Source organism: Odocoileus virginianus, chromosome 20, assembly GCF_023699985.2.
Source record: "Odocoileus virginianus isolate 20LAN1187 ecotype Illinois chromosome 20, Ovbor_1.2, whole genome shotgun sequence".
In the NCBI taxonomy this organism is placed as follows: domain Eukaryota; kingdom Metazoa; phylum Chordata; class Mammalia; order Artiodactyla; family Cervidae; genus Odocoileus; species Odocoileus virginianus.
Genome location: NC_069693.1, coordinates 2,063,105 through 2,077,799, shown reverse-complemented (window position 1 = coordinate 2,077,799; position 14,695 = coordinate 2,063,105). Strand labels below are relative to the sequence as shown.

Here is a 14,695-nt window from a genome sequence, read left to right as displayed (position 1 = left end):
TCTTAAAAAAAAAAAAAGAAATCTGAGACAAGCAATGCATTCATAGAGCTAAATGTGGGCAGTGTCATGGAGCCTACTGAAGAGTTTTATACGGCTCATGGAAACAGGATTCCAGAAAGATCTCAAGGCATGGCTGAACAACTGCAGCAGCACGATTGGAAAAGAATCACCTCCAAGCATTAGGGAGCTGGGTGCCCAGGAACACATAGCAGAGGACTTCCAGGAGCATCAGAAAGATGATAACAGGGACTCCCTCACTGCTTTGGGTGCTGACATGAACCCTGGAATTTTAGACAGGAAGGACACAGAAACTGAAGTAGAAGGGTGAAAGGAAACACCGAGCGGCTCATCCGTGTCATCAGCCATCTCAGGAGCCCCCCAGATTCAGGCCAGCACATCAGCGATGCTTACGACTTTCAGAAGCAGGCCTGGTTCACATACCATGACCTAGTAGTATCAGAAATCCAAGAGTCTGTGCTGCAGGAGGCTAGGCCTCACACTGGGTATATCTTCTTTTATATGCACAATGAGATCTTTCAGGAGCTGTTGAGAAAGGCAAGGAACTCTCAGAGTGGAGATAGGGGAGATCCCTCTGGAGGAATAAGAAAAAGATGACTCTGGACTTCCCTGGTGGTTCAGTGGATAAGAATCTGCCTGCCAGTGCAGGGGACGAAGTTTGATTCCTGGTCCAGAAGATCCCACATGCTGCAGATCATCCAAGCCCGTGAGTCACAACTATTGAGCCTATGTTCTGGAGCCTGTGAGCCGCACCTGCTGACGCTCAAGCATCTAGTTGTCATGCTCCATAGCTAGAGAATCCACCGCAATGAGAAGCCTGCGCGCTGCAGCTAGAGAGGAGCCCCTGCTCACTGCAACGAGAGAAAGCCTGCTCACAGCACCGAAGACCCAGGGCAACCAAAAAGTAAAACAAAAATTAGAAAAAGAAGGTTAAACTTAAAAAAAAAAAGAAACAAAGAGATGACTCTTGCACAAACCTGCTTGCCTGATTCACCCAGCCCCTCTTCCTCCATGGAAGGAAGAATCTGAGCTCTGCTCAGAGATGAGAAGACAAGGAGCTTGAGAGTGAAGTTCAAACAGAAACTCTTCTTATGGGAAATAACCATGCTAACTCTGCAGCAGACCCCGAAGCTCAAACTGAGGTGGGTTGTCCTAGCCTGTGAGATTAGAAAATCGCTTTTCGTGTTAATGGGGTCATTTCCAAAATGTTGGTCCTTCAGTGGCAGCAGTAGCTGGAGGCTGGTTAGAAATGAACCGTCCTGGATCCCGTTTCAGACCAACTGAATCAGAAACTGGGGGCGCGACTCAGTAATTGATGGAGATCTGGTGTTCCAGAAAATATAAGAGCTGCTGCTTTATTATGAAGAGTATCATCATATGTTTCACTAGTGTATATATGAGTTGTTTGTTTTATGTAAAGGATTTTAATTGTGTGTTTTCAAGTTCCTCACATGAATGCATACCTTTCCATTGTAAATGTGTTAAAACCCCAACCAATACATGGACCATTGGCTGGTCTTCACAAAGTTTTGTGACTGATTACTGGCAAAATTTGCTATTTTACAATACAATCAACTGTATTTTTACATTCTTGTAGGAATTGCAGGGAAATAATTAATGGGAAATTGAGTATATTAAAAAATTATTTTATTTTGAAAATTCAAAAGCATCTTAAAATGTTGCTAAAGTTACTAATATGAATAAGACTATAAATATTCATACATATATAACATAGCCTAGTAGCCAAGGCTTAACCAGTCTTACAGTACTGAGTGTCAGTAGGTCATAGGATTAAGGGTGTGAAAGTTGAGAGGATTTTGTGAGTACAAAGAGATAAAGTTCTGGTGAGGAAAAAAATAACATCCTGGTGGGAAATTCCCTGGGGTTCCAGTGGTTAGGACCTGGGGCTTTAACTACCAGGGGCCCAGGTTCAATCCCTGGTAAGGGAACTAAGACAAAAAAAATGGGAAAAAAAATCCTGGTGATGTATAAAATATGGGACAAGTTTATACAGTTAGCTGCAAGAAAGAGGAGGTGGGGAAAGCAAACAGGCCTATGCACAGGTTTTTTTAAGTATTATTTTTAGCATTTAAGGGGGAAAGACAGAAAGTACTGTATAAAAAAGAAACAAAATTTTTTAATTAAAAAAAAGAATTAGGTGGGCGGGGCAACTGGGCGGGAGAGGCGGGGCCAAGTGGGAGGGGCGGGGCGGTCCGCCGCGGCCCGGCCTTAAAGGCGCCGCGGCCGGCGGGGCGGTGCTGGCACCCGGGATCGCCCCTCGGCTGCAGTGTGTTCGCATCCGAGAGACCATGGTGGGCTCCCCGCGCTCCCCGCTGCTCCTGCTGGCCGCCCTGATCGTCGCCCTGGCCCTGGCCGTGAGCTCGGCGGCCGCGCAGGGCCCTGGAAAGAGTCGCCCAAAGAATATACAACATCAAGAGTGAAATAGAATGTAAACTATGAATTCGAGTAATGACGATGTGTCAGTGTGGAGTCACACATGCTGATTTACATAAACCAACCTTGACAGCAGTGAGTTTACAGAAAACTCCTGGGCTTCGTGGATACCAGAGATCTGCAACATCCGATGATCCCCTGGACGCTTGATTTCCATTTAGCCCCTTTATATATAATGTCATTTCCTCTCTCATGTCGTCACCCATGACCTCACAAGGCCTCCTAGCATCCCTCCCAGATCTTCCCTCCACACCCACATCCTCTGCTCCTTTGCCTCCAGTTATCTTTGCCTTCTTGTGCATTTCTTGTCTTCTCCCCCAGGGCACTGTCAAATGTAAAGAAAGTTCAATATCCAAACAAGAAAGTCGTGGTAAGCTATCATCTTTTGTTTATTTTACTTGTTGATTTACAGTGTTGGGTTCATTTCTGCTCTAGAGCGAAGTGATTCTGTTATACATATATGCAGTCTTTTTCATATTCTTCTCCATTATGGTTTATCCCAGGATATTAAATATAGTTTCCTGTGCTCTGCACAAGTCACATTCAACAACGCGATAAACATTGTTGGATAAACATTGTTGCTTATCCGTCCTATATACAGCCGTTTGCACCTGCTAATCTGAGACTCCCAGTCTACCCCTCTCCCACCCCTCAGCCCCTGTGGCAACCACAAGTCTGCTGTCTCTGCCTGTGACCGGTTTTGTTTCATAGGTATGTCCATTTGTGTCATAGTTTAGTAAAGTAAGTGATACATGATATTTTCTTTCTCTGTCTGACTCACTTCACTTTGTGTGATAATCCCTAGGTCAATCCGAATCTCTGCAAATGGCATTATTTCACTCTTTTTTATGGCTGAGTAAACTCCAGGAGTTGGCAATGGACAGGGAAGCCTGGCGTGCTGCAGGCCACTCTTTGCTGGGGTCACAAAGAGTCGGACACGACTGAGCAACCGAACTGCACTGAACTGGATATTCCATAGTATGTATGTACCACATCTTTATCCATTGATCTGGTGATGGACACTTGGGTTGCTTCCATGTCTTGGCTATTGTAAATAGTGTTGTTGTGAACACAGGGGTGCATGTATCTCTTCAAATTATCGTTTTGTCTGACTACATGCCCAGGAGTGGGATTGCTGGATCATGTGGCAGCTCTATGTTTAATTTTTTGAGGAATCTCCATACTGTTTTCTATACTGGCTGTGCCAATTTACATCCCCACGAACAGTGTAGGAGGGTTTCCTTTTCTCCACACTCTTTTCAGTGTTTGTTATTTGTAGATTTTTTTTTTTTTTTGGAGGGGGCAGGTGGGATATTAGTTCCCCAACCAGGGGTCGAACTTGTGCCCCCTGCTGTGGAAGGTGAACCACGAGGGAAGTCCCCAAGGCAAGAGCTGTAAATGCAGGCACAAAGTTTATTGTTAGAGGCATAGCACGGCAACACACGGGAAGGCACAGAGAGACGTTCTGTGCAGTCGAGGCAGAGGCACACCCAGAGAGACAGGACGTGGTGGTCTAGAGAGGAGGAGCGCAGTCAGAGGCAGTTACGCCGTTTACACAGGACAGGTCTTCTGGGTCTCTGTTTACCTTTAGCCAATGATCTGGCTCTTTTTCCACACTTGACCTACCCTGGGACCCTCCCCTGGGGTGCCGTGCACCCCTCAGCTGAGACGAATCTCAAAGTGCAGGCTTCTGGGAGAAACAAGACCCATTATTCAATATTGTGTGTGTTCAGTCACTAAGTCCTGAGTCTTTGCGACCTCACGGGCTGCAGCACGCCAGGCTTCCCTGTCCTTCACTATCTCCCAGAGTTTGCTCAAACCCATGTCCATCGAGTTGGTGATGCCATCCCACCATCTCACCCTCTGTCGTCCCCTTCTCCTCCTGCCCTCAATCTTTCCCAGCATCAGGGTCTTTTCCAGAGTTGGTTCTTCGCACCAGGTGGCCAAAGACTCATTATGGCCTGGCATTATCCTCTGATTTTTTGACCTCATGAAGGCTTTTGTGCGTGTGTGGTGCTGGAGAAGACTCGTGAGAGTCCCTTAGACAACAAGGAGATCAAACCATTCAGTCCTAAAGAAAATCATTGGAAGGGCTGATGCTGAAGCTCCAATATTTTGACCACCTGATAGGAAGAGCCAACTTGTCAGAAAAGACCCTCATGCTGGGAATGATTGAAGGCACAAGGAGAAGGGGGTGGCAGAGGATGAGATGGTTGGATGGCATCACCGATTCAATGGACATGAATTTGGGTAAACTCCGGGAGATAGTGAAGGACAGGGGAGCCTGGTATGCTGCAGCCCTTGGGGTTAGAGAGTCAGATACAACTTAGCAACTGAACAGCATTGTCTCCCTTGCCCCAAGGATGAGAGGTGAGTGATCTCTTAATCTTTTTACAGGGTTTAGTCCAAGTCTTGTTGCCAAAAAAATTGCCTGATGTCTGATGATTTACCCTATTCCCACTGCTGGATTTTATACTGAGGTGGAGATCTCGAAAGGGTTACAGGAGACTGGTCATGAATATGCAGTCCTGGAGGCCCTTGGCCTCTTGCTTCAGGAAATGTAAACAAGGGGCTGCTAATGAATGCAAGGCCCCAGGAGGTGTGAGTAGTTGTAAATTACTAGCCTGGGGCCATCCCCTGCCTCAGGAGCACTCCAGTCAAGTCCATACCTGTTTCCCTTGACAATATTTTCTTACTCAATTTATTGTCTAATCCAAACTTCACCTTATTCTTATCTTTTCCCCCTACTGTGACATCTGTCATGTTCTGTTGGTGTTTAAATGTTTGTTTCCAGGTTATAAGTTATAAAGACAAGGTAGTAGCTGAACCTGAAATAATTTAGGGAGGAAAGGAATGACTCAGAAGACTTACTTCCCCAAGGGAGAGAGGGTGAGTGCGTTCCCATTTAGATGAGGGATGGTTGTGTTATGTGAAGCAGGAAGATGTTTCTGCTGTCGTGTGGAATTCAACTTCCTGAAGACCTCCATCTCCATGGGTGGACTGTCCATGACAGAGAGTGAATCTAACACCCATTTTAATCCTCTTCTAGCTTACCTTCGGAGAAGGGAATGGCAACCCACTCCAGTATTCTTGCCTGGAGAATCCCATGGACAGGGGAGCCTGGCGGGCTATAGTCCATGGGGTCGCCAAGAGTTGGACACGACTAGGCGACTAAACCACCACCGCCAGCTTGCCTTCCTGCGTTGCAAAGCCTGGTTAGCTAAAATGTTATTTTCCAGGTTCCCTTGCTTTTGCTAAGCAGAAACATGTGAGACTTGGAGTAAGATACTGCATGGCCGTGAGTAGCAAAAATGCAGGGGGCCCGGGTTTGACCCCTGGACAGGGAACTAGATCCCACATGCCGCAACCAAACCACAAACAAAGAAATAATAAAAAAAATACATGCAACCCATGGACAGACTGGTTCCAGGTATCGACTAAAAAAGATGTACACGGTAAGAGCTATGAGTTAAGTTTTTTTGGAGGCAAAATGAGGACTATGGCTCAGATAGCTCTGAGAGACTGCTCCAAAGAGGCAGCGGGGGAAGGTCAATATGTGAGATTTTGGTGAAGGGGGAGTTCAGCGCAATCAAGCGCTTACTTTACAAAACATTTTCTGCTACTCAGGAGAAGCTGATGTCACCATGAAGGGATTTAGTGATTTTCTAGATACAAGGAGATGCAAGGACTGGGATCATGAAATCAGTTTCTGAAAATATCTAACTATTTAAAGACCGGTGTCATCAATTTCTCAGACATACAGTGTCTCCCTCTCCACCCTGACCTCCATTCTCAAGCACATAAGTCAGTCTCTGCAGAGGCAGATGCCAAATGCCCTCAGGGAGAACCAGTTTGTAGTTGAGACAGGCAACTAGGTGCTCACAATGGGTGGAGTCAACCTGGGGTTTTTCCTCCTGCTCACCAAGAGAGATGAATTATCTCCCCTTTCTCTTGGAAAACAAAGTAAAGTGGGGAGGAGGGCAGAGATTTTCATGGTGTGAAACATCTGTTTGTCCCTCTTTCTTTTCCAGCTTTGAAGACTTACCAGGTACTTTCAGTATATTTCTCCTGGGTTGCTAAATGTATTGACTTAACAGATCATGTTCCCAAATAAATAAATACTAGCATATACTAATACAAATAAATAAATACTAATACTAATATAATCCATCCAGGGCATTTAGTGATGCAACTGTGTTGTTCCATTTTATGTTTATTGTCCCCAATTAGTGATAGCATTTACATTTTTAAAAAATACATGGGACTTCCTGAAAGTCCAGTGGTTAAGACTTCACACTCCCAATATAGGGGGCATGAGTTCGATCCCTGGTGGGGGAACTAAGATCCCACATGCCCCATAGGGCAGCCATAAAAACAAAATTAAAAATTAAATTTAAAAAAGACTTCACCTTCCAATGCAGCGTGCGTGGGTTCAATCCCCAGTCAGGGAGCTAAGATTCCCCCATGCCTATTGGCCAAAAAAACAAAACATAAAATAGAGACAATACTGTAACAAATTCAATAAAGATTTTAAAAAATGGTCCACGCTGAAAAATCTTTAGGGCTTCCCTGGTGGTCCAGTGGTTAAGAATCCACCTTGCAATGCAAGGGACACCAGTTCGATCCCAGGTCTGGGAAGATCCTACATGCCTCAGGGCAACTAAGCCTGTGCGCCACAATGCTGCGCCTGCACACCTAGAGCCTGAGCTCCAAAACCAGGGAAGTTGCTGCAATCAGGAGCCCCTGCTTACCGCAACTGGAGAAAGCCCAGGTGCAGCAGCGAAGACCCACCACAGCAAAAATAAATAAATACATCTTTTAAAAAATATTTTTTGAAAAAGAATAAAGAGATGTATTAAAAATAATAATAAATAAAATTTTTAAATGGATACCACAGATTGTATTCACTAGAACAAAACTCCATGAGCATTTTTTGTCAATTTGGTTTATTGCCACATCATCAATGTTTAAAAGAATCCCTGGTATACAAAGGGTACTTAATATTTGCTGAACAAATAAACAGAATCAATCTTCAAAGGATACACGGCACCCCAGGCTGCCCTCTGACAGAGTTCTTGCTGATCATTCAGTGGGAACTGCTGGAGGGCTATTCTAGGCGAGCCTCTAAGGGGGGCATTGCCCTATTCTAATGTGCAGGAGGTGTGTATCTGTTGTGAATTCTTCTCTGGTGTTGGATAAGATATGACGTGTCAAGGAAGACTTTTCCACATTCAGAACGCTCATGAGGTTTCTGCCAGTATGGTTTTTTGTATGCAGGCGGAGGCCTAACTTCCGGCTAAAGAATTTTCCGCATTCCTGACATTGGTAGGGCTTCTCTTTGCTATGAATTATCTGATGGCTGTGAAGATTTGCCTTCTGGAAGAAAGCTTTCCCACATCTGTCACATTCGTAGCATTTTTCTCCAGTATGGATTTTTCTGTGTTGAATAAGATTTTTCTGCTGGATGAAGGTATTGCCACATAGCTCACAGGCATAGGCTCTCTCCTTAGAATGGATTTTCTCATGGTCAATGGCATTGGATTTCTGGGCAAAAGCCTTTCCACACACGTTGCATGTATAAGGCTTCTCTCCTGTGTGTGTTCTCCTGTGTTTGACAAGATCTGACTTGTAGATGAATGCTTTTGCACAGTTGTTGCAGCTGTAGGGCTTTTGTCCGGTGTGAATTTTTTTATGTTGAAGGAGGGTTGAGCCCTGTTTAAAGGACTTCCCACATTTATCACATTCATAGGCTTTCTCTTCATGGTGAATTTTCTTATGATTAATGCAGGCGGATTTCCAGGAAAAGCCTTTCCCACATGTTTGACACTCAAAGGGTTTCTCTTCAGTATGAGTTTTCCGGTGTTGGACAAGGTTGGGCTTTTGCTTGTAGACTTTCCCACATTCGTCACATTCATAGGATTTTTCTCCTGTATCAGTGTTCTGATGCTCATCTGTCCTGCTCTTCTTGCTGAATGCCCGTCTACGTGTATTATGTCCAAAGGATTCCTCAGTGGCTTGTGTCCTTAGGGGACTCTGAAGGTATGATTTTGAACTGAGTGACTTTCGACAGGCATTCCACAAAAATCGGTTTTCTTTCAGTTTAGATGGATCATTGCCAATTCTTCTTTTGTATATATTGTATGTATTATTTTTTACGTAGCTTTTCGTATCTAAACTATGTTTCAAATGTTTTCCGCATGAGTCACGTTCAAGGAGTCTGGCCCTTGAAGGAACACTGTCTGCAGTCAGCAGGAAGATTTCTTTAGGTTTGTCACGTTCGTGCTCAGTCAATGTCTCCTGGTTGGCGGATGCAACTTTAGTCTTGAGGCTCTGCTCCATGTCCTGGAATCTCCCACTCGGCTCTTCAATAGCCCAGTCTTTTTCTAAAACAGAATACAAAGAAATGGACTTCCCTGGTGGTACAGTGGGTAAGAAGACTCCTGCCTATGCAGGGAGCTCGTGTTTGGTTCCTGGTCCGGGAGGATTCCACATGCCACAGGGCACCTAGGCCCGTGGGTGTGCACAGCTACCGAAACCCGCCTGCTCTAGATCCCAAGCTCCGCCACAAGAGAAGCCACGGAATCGAGAGGCCCGAGCACCGCGACTAGGGAGCAGCCCCTGCTGGTTGCAACCAGAGAAATGCCCGTGCAGCTACGAAGACCCAGCACAGCCAGAAATAAATAAATCATATAATTAAAAAAAAAGAATACAAAGAAATGCTCTGTGTGAATCTCCCCACTCACATGATTGAATGAGATATTATAAATTCTCTATTGAAGAGATCATGCTGGTTTCAGGTATAAAGTCTGTGGGAAGCTAACTTAATTGAAACTTTATGGAGGAACACTTGAAGGAGTAGGTGTAACCTCAGGTGATACTGATCAAGAATGATCAAAAACAGGACTTACTATGACAAATGACCACAACTGAATACCTGCCGACTGCTTACTGAAGGTAACGTGCTGTGTAACAACCGTGTCTTTAGTTTCAGATAAATAGAGCTTAAGCTCCATGACAGATTTATACTCAAAGTTACCTGCAATGTATCATTCTGGTTAGTTTTTTCCTAAGTAAACTCCTGTGTACTTAGCCGCCCAGTCACGTCTGACTCTGTGCAACCTCGTGAACTGTAGGCTGCCAGGCTTCTCTGTCCCTGGGGAATCTCCAGGCAAGAATGCTGAAGTGGGTTCCCATACCCTTCTCCCGGGGATCTTCCCCACCAGGGATGGAACCCAGGTCTCCTGCATTGCAGGCAGATTCTTACTGCCTGAGCCACCAGGAAGGTCCGTCTGTATATATACAGACTCCTTATCTAGATTCTCTTCCTATGTAAGTCAAGCAGCCGAATTTTGGATCCAACTTTTTCAGTTCTTTTGCTGTGAAGCACATTATTGGGAAAATTCATGAAATTTGAATGACGTTTATAGACGAATACTAGCATTACATTCAGTGCTGAGTACCCAGTGTCAACCCCCGTGATCACGCCTTTGTAAGAGAAGGCCCTTGTGTCAGAGAAAACACTTGAGTGCGGGGAGCTTCACAGTTGAACCCACAGGGAGCAGAGGAGAGCCCAAAGAGAGGAGAAACAGAGTTTACTTGTAAAGGAAAATTCAGGTTAAAATTAAGGAACGTGGCTGTGTGGAGAGAAATACCTGGAGATTCTCTCATTACAAAAAAAAAGTCAGTATCTTCCCCATGATTTTGGTCCACTCAGGCTAAAGGACTTAGTTATTTTTCTAAAAGGTGGGGTGGGGGGAATTCCCTGGCCGTGCTGTGGTTAGGAATCGGTGCAGGGAGAACGGGTTCAAACCCTGATCAGGGAGCTAAGATCCCACAAGGGGCGCGGTGTGGCCAAAATAAAAAGGATGACTTCCATCCCCGTGACCTCAGCCCTGCCTCTCCTGGTTGGGTACCTGCTGGACCGCAGCTCCTCAGCACCTGCGTCTCCACCGTCCACGGCTCCTCACCGTTTTCCAGCCGCAAGATCACTCCTGGTTTGGCGGCTTCCCCTCCTCCTGTTCAGGGAAAATGGAGTTTGATGCTGGTGAGTGTGTGTTTGTGGGAACGTGGTGTGTGTTTGCGTGTGTTTCCATGAGTGCCGTGTGTCAGAGGGTGTTCCTACGTGTTGGAATGTGTATGTGTGAGTGTGTTGGTGTGAGTGTGGGTGTTGTGTGTCAAGCTTGGGTTGAGGCAATGATGGGGAAGATACAGCTAGGAGTGCCCAGGGGCTGTCAATCCAAATACAATTTTTTAATGCTTTTTTTTTTTGGAGGATGAAGTTTTCCCAAAAATCAGGGCCAGAACTGGGGTGGAGGGAGAGGCCCCCCCCCACGAAACTGAAAGAGGCCCTCATGTATCCTCATGCTACTTACACAACCTGAGATGGGGGGTTCCTTAAATTCAGCCCACACGCACCTCACATGCCCTAGTCTCTGTCCTGCCGTGAGCATATCCAAAGCAAATAGTATCTAACAGCCAAAACTGGTAAGCTACTCGGGTCGAGTGCCACGAGGTTCAGGCTTCAGGCATTGAGTGACGCTCCCCAAGGAGCCATGCTCACCCACGGAGACCAGGTTCCTGAAGTTCTCCAAGGTCACATCTCTGTACAGGTCCCTCTGCTCAGGACTCAGTCGCTGCCACTCCTCCTGTGTGAAGGCCACGGCGACATCCTCAAAGGTCACGCCTCCCTGTAACACGCTCCTGACCTGCAGAAAGATACCCCCAGATCCACAGGAATTTATTCCCACTGAGCCAAGATGGAACTGTGCATGTTATTCGCTGAGTGTTACACGTGCTCAGTTACTAAGCTGTGTCCGACTCTTCGCGACGCCGTGGACTGTAGCCTGCCGGGCTCCTCTGTCCATAGCAAGAATGCTGGAGTGTTGTAAAGCAATTATCCCCTCAATTAAAAAAACAGACTGAAAAAGAAAATGCTGGAGTGGGTTGCCATTTCCTTCTCCACAGCATCTTCTGAACCCAGGGATTGAACCCGTGGCCCCTATATTAACAGATGGATTCTTTACCACAGAGCCACGTGGGACGCCTCTCTGACTGCTGTGTCTGGGAGAAAATTAACTGTACCTGAAATATCTCGCCAATGAGCCATAACCTCAGGGTTACATTTCTACAAACCCTAATCCAGTTCCACCAATTTTACTTTCTAAACCTCTCTCAGATCTATTTGGTGGTCTCCATTTTCCCCACTGTTCACTGATCCACAATATCTCTTTCTTAAAGATAATTATGATTTATTACATGTTAAGCTCTTTGCAGTTTTTTCGGCTGTGCCACAAGGCATATAGGATTTTAGTTCACCAATAAGAGATCGAACCTGTGCCCTCTGCAGTGGAAGCTCAGAGTCTTAACCACTAGGCCACCAGAGAAGTACCTATGATCTTTTCCCCCATTCCACCCCTCTAGGTTGTCACAGAGCACAGAGCAAATTCCCACCAGCCATCTATTTTCCATATGGTAAAATGGGTATGTATTTCAATGCTGCTCTCTCAGTTCATCCCACCCTCTCCTCTCCCGGCTGTATCCACAAGTCTCTTCTCTATTTTTATGTCTCTATTCCTGCTCTGCAAATAGATTCATCAGTACCGTCTTTCTAGATTCCGTGTATGTGCATTTATATACAGAATTTGTTCTTCTATTCCTGACTCACTTCACTCTGTGTAACAGGCTCTAGGCTCATCCACCTCACTAGAACCGACTCAAATCCCTTCTTTTATTTAGAACAAGGCACTAGCATCCTAACTCTAGGAGGAAAAGGGGATGACGGAGGATGAGACAGTTGAATGACATCACCGAGTCAATGGACACGAGTGTGGGCAAATTCTGGGAGACAGTGAAGAACAGGGAAGGCTGGCGTGCTGTAGTCCACGGGGCCTAATGATTGGACATGATTTGATGACTAAACAACAATACCCTTCCTCTTTCACTGCTTCTAAACTGATGCCTTCCAATCTGTTTTTCACAGGGCGTGGAAATTGGATTGTGACATGCCCCAGCTTTCCCTGTTTTGGGAAAAGGGCAAAAAGTGAAAGTGAAAGTCGCTCAGTCCTGTCTGACTCTTTGTGACCCCATGGACTGTATAGTCCATGGAATTCTCCAGGCCAGGATACTGGAGTGGGTAGCCTTTCCCTTCTGGAGGGCATCTTCCAAACCCAGGGATCGAACCCAGGTCTGCTGTATTGCAGGTGGATTCTTTACCAGCTGAGCCACCAGGGAAACTCATCAATACTGGAGTGGGCAGCCTGTCCCTTCTCCAGCGGATCTCCCCGACCCAGGAATCAAACCGGGGTCTCCTGCACTGCAGGCAGATTCTTTACCAAGGGGGGGGAAAGGGCACCCCTCCTTTAGACATGCGAGAAATAAGATACTGTCTCCCAGATCAGTAAGCGAAGGATGTCACAGTCCAGCAATTAAGGGAAGTTGGTGAGACCCGAGGGAATTCAGGATGTGAAAACAGGACACTGGCCCCAGATAACTGTGGAGCCGATCAAAGGAAGGGAAGGGAGGGGATGGAGGAGGGAAGGAAAAACTGAGAAAGAGGTTAGCAGAGGTTAATTCTGAGGAATGGGAATACAGATGACATGTGTGCTTGTTTGAGATGATGATTTGGATTTGAAAAAAAAAACAGACTCACCTGGATGTTGCTCATTTCCTGTTCTTTTTGAGCCATGATGGTCTCGGGAAGGAAGAGCTGAGGGAAAACAGAAGAGAGCCATGAAAAAGCGGAGTGTCCGGAGCTGCCCAGTACAGCCTGGACCCTGCAGAAAAGCCCTCGCTTGTCCCCAGACAGTCCCTGTTGGGCAGGGGCCGACCCCACTGGGTGGCATAAACCCATAGAATTCCCTTGACCTCTCACAATTTACACATCTCCTGGACCCTTTGATTCTACTAGTAATCCTTTGCCTTCAAGTAAATAACTATGGGGGCTTTCCCGGTCACTCAACGGTAAAGAATCTGCCTGCAATGCAGGTCTGGCAGGAGATGCATTTTTGATCCCTGGGTCAGGAAGATCCCCTGGAGGAGGGCATGGCAACCCACTCCAGTATTCTTGCCTGAATAACCCCCTGAACAGAGGAGGCTGGCATGCATGGGGTCGCAGAGTCGGATAGGACAGAAGAGACTCAATCTGGCACAAACTAGGAGAGCGCACAAAAAGGATCAAGGAGAAGACATCTCACTATCGGCTTATTTTTCTCATCAAACGAGTGGAAGTAATTACAGGTACAGTAATCAAAGCTTTCTTTCTTTTTTTAATAATTAAAAGTAGTAATTGTATTGATTTATGTATTTTGGGCTGTGCCAGGTCTTCCTTGCTTTTTTCTCTAGTTGCAGCGGGCAGGGGCTGCTCTCTAGTTGTGAGCGAGCTTCTCACTGTGGAGGCTTCTCTTCTTGCGGAGCCGGGGCTCTAGGGCTGAGGACTTCAGTGGTTGCGGCTCCCCGGCCCTCGGGCACAGGCTTTGCAGTTGCGGTGCTTAGTTGGAGGGAGGGAGGCGTGGAGCTTCGTTGCTCCTCGGCGTGGGGAATCTTCCCGCATCAGGGATCGAACCTTTGTCTCCCGCATTGGCGGACGGATTCTTGACCACGAAGCCGTCAGGCAAGCCCAGGTGCTACAATCAAAGGTTTAAGGATCCGAGGGTGCAGGCTCTAGTGTGTACAGGGGGAGTCATCCGGCCAGCCACCGGCAGACCCTCCAGGAGTCCGCCTTCATGCCTCCTTCCCGTCAGAGTTTTCAAAGGCACGGTTGTCTCTGAGTCCGTTCAGCCTGATTTGCAACGGCCCGTAAATTTGCCGGATGGGTCAGGGGTAAAGAACCCACCTGCCAAAGTAGGAGGCTTGGGTTTGATCCCTGGGTGGGGAAGATCCCCTGGAGGAGGAAATGGGAACCCACGTCAGTCTTCTTGCCAGAGAAATCCCGCGGACAGAGGAGCCTGGCGGGCTACAGTCCACGGGGTCGCAAGACCAGGACACGACGAAGCGGCGGAGCACACGCGTAAACTTGCCAAGCGGATGCAGGAAGCACAGTCAGCTTTCTCAGAACCCAGCCTCGGGTGCAGAACAGAGCAAGCGAAGGTCCTGAGAGGGCGTCTTCCTGGAGTTTCCGCCTCATCAGAGAAGCCAGGCTCCCCCTATTTCCTCCGGCCGCTCTGGAGTCTTCCAGACCTGAAACAGGGTTCCCTCTCACCGGCAAGCAAGGCGGGAAACAGGCCAT

At 46.8% G+C, this 14,695-nt stretch overlaps 1 protein-coding gene across 1 annotated transcript; it reads right to left on the bottom strand.

Annotated features, from left to right (window-relative positions):
• Window positions 1-7,562: 7,562 nt before the first annotated feature.
• ZIM3 (zinc finger imprinted 3) lies at window positions 7,563-14,695 on the bottom strand. The gene is given in 6 exon segments (XM_020888155.2): window positions 7,563-7,725; window positions 7,728-8,855; window positions 10,386-10,487; window positions 11,033-11,177; window positions 13,121-13,177; window positions 14,669-14,695. Coding segments are annotated over 6 exon segments (1,566 nt in total). The 3' UTR covers window positions 7,563-7,618.